This window comes from Copadichromis virginalis, linkage group LG15, assembly GCF_057382275.1.
Source record: "Copadichromis virginalis isolate Kocher_CV1m ecotype Utaka linkage group LG15, C_Virginalis_male_GT1.1, whole genome shotgun sequence".
NCBI classification, from domain to species: Eukaryota; Metazoa; Chordata; class Actinopteri; order Cichliformes; family Cichlidae; genus Copadichromis; species Copadichromis virginalis.
The window spans coordinates 10,805,793-10,812,249 of record NC_140632.1 but is presented as its reverse complement, the minus strand read 5'-3'; the positions used below and the strand labels follow the sequence as shown (position 1 = coordinate 10,812,249).

General features: G+C 39.3%; 1 protein-coding gene across 1 annotated transcript; it reads left to right on the top strand.

Moving 5' to 3' along the window:
- Window positions 1-1,207: 1,207 nt before the first annotated feature.
- On the top strand, window positions 1,208-5,529 carry LOC146691868 (required for drug-induced death protein 1-like). Its single transcript, XM_085431867.1, has 2 exons — window positions 1,208-1,645; window positions 4,410-5,529. The coding sequence occupies exons 1-2, from the start codon at window positions 1,223-1,225 to the stop codon at window positions 4,545-4,547; spliced, it is 561 nt and encodes a 186-aa protein (XP_085287993.1). The 5' UTR covers window positions 1,208-1,222; the 3' UTR covers window positions 4,548-5,529.
- Window positions 5,530-6,457: the final 928 nt, after the last annotated feature.

The following is a 6,457-nucleotide window of genomic DNA, read 5'->3' as shown; positions in this document are numbered from 1 at the left end:
AAATTGAGCGTTTCTGCAGGATATTGCTCCCTTATCCTGTGCCTATTAAAAATAATTCTGGTTTAAGTCACTTCTGCTGTGGCTTCACTTCTCATTCCATCTTTATGAGTGTGGACATAAATGCACGATGATGGCACATTTATGTTAGCTGGTTGTCCAGCAAAGGAGTAAAACTGAGAGGCAGTAACTAGTTTTTCCTTACTCTACCACAGTGCTATTTAAAACAGGGATCTGAACAGACATATTAATCAGAAAGATTTTGAAACACATTTCTCTAACTTCTTGCTAAAAAAATTTTTCATGTTTATATTGACAGTTTAAGTTTGTAAAACTATACAGGCTCATCACCTTGTACATTTTGAACATACAGTATGAGGTCAAATTGCTTGTATTTATAAAAACATCCAACCATTTTCTATCGTTTCTCTAGTTCAGGGTTGAAGGAGCTTTTCCCGGCTACCATGAGGAAAAAGCCAGGATACAGCCTGAACAGATAACTATTGATGCTCACTTTCACACACACTTTCACAGTGTAAAACTGCCACTTAACCTAACCCATGCATGCAAACTACACGTCTGTGTTGGTTCTCTCTAGGTACTCCGGCTTCCTACCACAGACATGCATTTAGTGGGGTTAAGCTATTTTGATGAATCTAATGTGTCCATAGGTCTAAATTGTCTTATTGTCCATAGGTGTGAATTTGATTGCAAATGGTTGTCTGTCTGTTTTAGCCCTGCGTTAGATTGATGACCTGTTCAGGGTGTAGCCTGCCTCTTGCCTCTTATGTTAGCTGGGATAGGCTCCAGCGCCCCTGCAACCCTGACAAGGATAAGCAGAAGAGTATGAATGAATGGATGTTGCGCACATATAAACAGTACTGAGAGAAAACAGAAAAAAATGACTCTCTTTAAAATGCTATAAGCTATTTTTAAGACAGTCTAAAGAAACAGCTTAGAGATGCAATGCTCCAAGCTGGACTAGAGTGGGAAACCCTGTTACCCTTAGCTCTGAACTAAACCTAAACTAAGAAAAGTGCAGATAAAAGGTAGTTTATTGATTTGCACTTTGCGGTAAACTATTCAGTGTACTTCATTAAAATATTCCAACTGAAACCCTGTGACCTATTGAGGTCAGCCTAATGAGGAGGAAGGATTTGCACCTTTAAGGGCTCTGAGCCAGATCCCAGCACACAAGGCGGTCCAGTGGAATGCACTTCCACTCATGCACATAACGTCTGCTGACAACAAACCTGACCTCCTGAGGAATCTGGTGCCTTTCTTCCCCCCTCCTTACATCTCAGAGAACTGCAACAATCGGGTAAACATGAAGCCCAAGTCTCTTCCATCCAGGCTGTTTCAGAGAGATTCACCTGCAACAGCATCAGGCAAGAGTCCCAGCAGAAGTGCAGCAAAGTATGAGCGGCATGTGGACTGCGTTGATCACCCAGAGCTGCTGGATCCATCTTTGTCCAACGACGGGCAGCAAACAGCTGACAGCAACAGGCAACACGAGAAGTGCCACAGAGAAACACTTTTCGCCTTCCTGCCAGAGAGGTACGAGCCACTGGTGGATGATGAGGCGAAAGCCAAGGCAAAAGAAGAGAAGAAGAAAAAGAAGAAGGAAAACTACAAAAAAGTCAAGAAGGTTTGTGTATTTTTATTTTTACACATTTTTTTTCTAACAGTGCAATTTTCCAAATCCAAGTTTAAAGTTGCAAATTCATTGTGTGTATCCAGCCTAATGACAGTTTTTCTCCAAATTTTTTTCTTCTTCATAGAGTCAGTGTGGGTAAGTTGAAATGCTTTCAGTATGAAATCAATCAGCTGCAATCAAATTATTTTAATTTATTTGATCAAGGTTTAAACAACTCTTAATAAAACAGTTCTCAGCATTACTGTGTAAAGTATCTTGAGATTAAGATGCTCCAACGTAAATAATCACAACAAGCTTTTTATCATAGGTAAGATTAAAGGCTGATATGATGACGCACATATTTTAGAGGCCTTTCCTTTGGCAAATAGGACTAACTTCTGGGTTATCAGAGATTATTCTCTCTAGAGATCTTTTATAGCTTCATATGTGTCAGCCGTGTGGCGAAACGTGCACCGAGGTGGACAACAGTTCAGGCTAACACAATAGAGCTCAGGACATGCTGTTCAAAGGAGTTTCCCACTTCCTGTATGAAGGCAGCCTGCACTCAAACTTCTCAGCGTTCGCATTCTCAGTTCAAGTGCATGTCTGTATTTAACCCTGTGCACATCTACAGTCAGTTTACTAAGCAGAGAGGTTTATAACCATACCACGTGAGTGATAGGAAAGCAACAATTTTACAACAACCTTATCTCATGACCTGAACATAACATGTGCACACGCACAAACAAACAAACTCAAAACATAAGAGTCCATGAATCAACTTCCAAAGAGCAAATTCCCAAATTCTTTATTAATGGGGAGTCATTTCTTCTTTTAAGTAACATTAAAATATAATGATGTGGTGAACTCAAGAGAAAACTTACACTGTTCAAACTTTTGTCTTTTCTTGTAGTTCTGGTTTGGGTAAGTTGAAAATAATCTCTGCCTCCATCTTTTTTTCACTTAAAAAAAATATGTGATCAATGAGCCTTAAACTAATGATTCAGTCTGTCAGGGCTCTGTGCGCGGGCAGGTGGAAATGTGGATCCAAATGCAGGACTCCGAGACGAAATGTAACTAAAACCACAGCTTTTATTGCTGGCATGAAACAAAAACCAAACCATGAAACCAAGCAGGAACACACAGGCAGGGTCTGAGGGTACGACACGACACCGAGCATGGGAAAACACAGGGCTTAAATACACAGGGTAGTAATGGGGGAATGGGCCACAGAAGGGAGACACAGCTGGGGGAGATCAGGGCTAACGAGACGGGGGAAACAAAGCTGCACACACACTAACATAAGACAGACTTTCACAATAAAACAGGAAACATGAATCACAACTCAGAGACACGGACTCAACACAGAGAGACAGAAAAGGACACATGGAACTGAACTATACATGAAACCACAATTCCTAAAACATGGATAACAGAAACATGAAACTCTAATAATAATAATAATCATCACAACCACAAGAGAACAAGAAAACAATCCATGATGCAAAATTACACCAAGACATAATAAACTCAAAATACTGGGTCCAACGGACCCAGAACCGTGACACAGACATTCTGCTGTTTATTGAACAAAGGGCTAATAAATCTTTTGCAAGCTGATGATTCAAATTTAAATGACCAAAATGGCCAAGATCGCTTCTATAAATTGTCCTGAAATTATTAAGTCTCTCATCCTCACAGCATGCGCCCCACTTTCTTCATTTGTTTTTTAATGTTTATCATTACTTTCTACAATTATTGAATTGTTTATCATAATCATTATCATAATTATTTCCCATAAAGATACTTCTGGCTACTTCCTTATTCACAAGGGGTCGCCACAGTGGGTAGATCCCCATGTTTGATTTGGAAGAGTTGTACACCGGATGTCCTTCCTCTATGGAAGCTTTTTTCACTACTGAAAAAATTGCCATCCATAAGTCAAATATTCGGGTTTATTATCTCAAAATTTCAATTTACTCAGAATTCTGTGTCAACAAGTTGAAATTTCAAGATGATAACTTGAATTTCTTCTTAGCTCTGCATGGCAAAAGGCCTAAAGAGATTTGTGTCTCCTCCCAGGAACAAACTGGGGACCTTTTGTTTGTTAGGCAAATGTATAAACCACTAGACCATGAGACAAAACAAACCCCAGCTGGAAATCTAGAGGCAGGAAACACAGCAAAGGCTTGTGGCTCCTTTTGGAAAGAACAAGTTGCTTTTTAACCAGTGCTCACGTGTGATTTATAAGGAAATGGAACGTGAGCTCTGTCTTTCTTGTAAACATTAATGTAGGCCAGGTAAATAAATCATAAATAAAAGGGTGCTCAGATTTTAGTGTGTTGTGGTTTTGTTACTGATTAATTTAAATTGCAGACTGTTGCATTCCCCAGTAAAACTTCTGACTTCCTGCATCCTCTGCAGCCAGTTATCTCTTTCCTGTCCAGAGAGTACAGAAGAGGATTGTGCTCACAGTGTGCCACTCTTCCTGCTGCACCATTGTTCTAAAGCACGCACACTTAAATTATGTCCTAACTTCGATTTTCTGTTATTTTCACCTGCGTTTTGAAGAATCTCTGAGAACTGATGCAGCGTCTGAATACTGCGAAAGTAAAAATGATTATGACCTGTGTGGAAACAATCACATTTGTTACCGCTGCTTGTTTCTTTTCTTTCTTGCCTTCTCTGAATGAGTGGATTAGTCGATTTATAGATCATAAAAATGTGGTCAATGATAGGTGGATTTATTAAGTCATTTTTCCAATTTATCTTTCAGAATGTCGGCAAAGCGCTGCGTTCCACATGGAAGTGTTTGATGCTTGGTCTCTACAGCTTTGCTCTCGGATACTCCACTCCCATCACGGTGGCTGCTACTTTTGTCCCTGACTTTCACCCGAGCAGGAACAGGACCTGATTCGAGCTCTGTCGATCTCCTCCACTTTGTTTTCATACTATATATACCAGTAACTCGCAGACTCTTACCAAAGACTTTAAAAATGTGAATAATGATTGTGCAATTCAGATTACATTTTCAAATTCCCTGCTTTTGCAGATCTTACAAGATCTACTGCATGGTCATATTTGCAGAAATATGCAAGATCATAAAATCTTATTAAGTATTAGGTTAAATACTGAAAACACTTGTTTTTAAATCAAGTGTCTGCATGTGTTCAAAGGGATTATGTGGGCATGTGGAAACTATAGCAGGGCAGCAATAACAGGAATATTCACCGTAGCTGCAGGTGAGGTGAGTCAAGCCAGAGACCTCTTTAAGGGATTTGCAAGCAGGAAAGACTCAACAAGGAGGTGATTATCAGTAATACTGGAAGAGCAAGTAAACAGAAAGGAACCGGCCCAGTCCTTTTCTGGGTGGCACAACTTAGGTGCTTTTTGGTGTACAAATTCTGCTGTGAAACTAAACTTAACAAACACAAAATGAAATAAGACTGAAACCAAAAATGAAAACTAACAAAATAAATATTTTTTTTACTTTCAAAACTAGTAGTAATAGTTTTAATAGTTAAAATCTTTTTTGCAAATTTGAGAACACAAGTATGAGGAGGTTTTTCATTTTGGGTGTTTTGGTGGGTGGTGGGCGGCTACATGACTTTTACGGTCAAAAGCCTTTACAAAAACAGAAAGCTAACTAAATAAGATACAATTTTAAAAAAACAACAACAAATTAAATAAACTAATATAAATTAAAAAACAAAAATAGAACTTTGCTGTAAATACTGTAATGTGACGCCCAAGATTTGAAGAATTCTCTGCTTGGAACAAAATATTCTGACTTTTAAGATATTTTTAAAGATGTGTGTAGATTTGATCATTTGTAAATTATTAATTATTCATGATGTTTGTACTTTTGATTAAAATAAAGCATTACTAGGAATGCATCTGAAGAGAAATTGACGTTTTTATTATTATTACTACTATTATTAGAGTGAACTCATTTTAACAAACATAACACATTCACGTGTTGATTTAATAATTCATGAATAACAACTTTGGCAGTTTGGGAGTTCGCCTTGTAATCGGAAGTTTGCTGGTTCGAGCCCCGGCTTGGACAGTCTCGGTCGTTGTGTCCTTGGGCAAGACACTTCACCCGTTGCCTACTGGTGGTGGTCAGAGGGCCCGGTGGCGCCAGTGTCCGGCAGCCTCGCCTCTGTCAGTGCTCCCCAGGGTGGCTGTGGCTACTATGTAGCTTGCCATCACCAGTGTGTGAATGTGTGTGTGAATGGGTGGATGACTGGATGTGTAAAGCGCTTTGGGGTCCTTAGGGACTAGTAAAGCGCTATACAAATACAGGCCATTTACCATTTTACTAAAAAACAACTAGAATTAATTAATTATTAGAACATTTTCATAACAACTGTATGTTCTATTTTTAAAAAGACAAATTCTTAGAGACTTTACAGAAGAATCCACCATCAGCCCAGATACCGTTTTCTTCTCCACAAGTCTCATGGACTCAGGCGCTGCATTTCCCACAGCTACTCCACTCCTCAGTGGCCTCTGGGTCACTTTTGTCTCAATAGACTGCGTTACATGCTTTGAAGGACATGTCATTCTTCTTTGTGCCTTTGCTTCTTCTGGTCTTTTCTTTCTTTTTAGATTTCAGTGCCTTGGTGGAAATGTAGTCTACATGATGGAGGCTTAGCTCTCTTCCTGACAGTCCTGTCATTTTGGCAGGGAACACAGATCACTGAATGTAACACAAGTTGAGGTATGAACAGGTTAAAGACCATCTCTTCCTCAGGAACACATTCAAAGTTGACTGTTATTTCTTCAGATCCTACCGCCTCGGCATCCAAGAATGTAAAG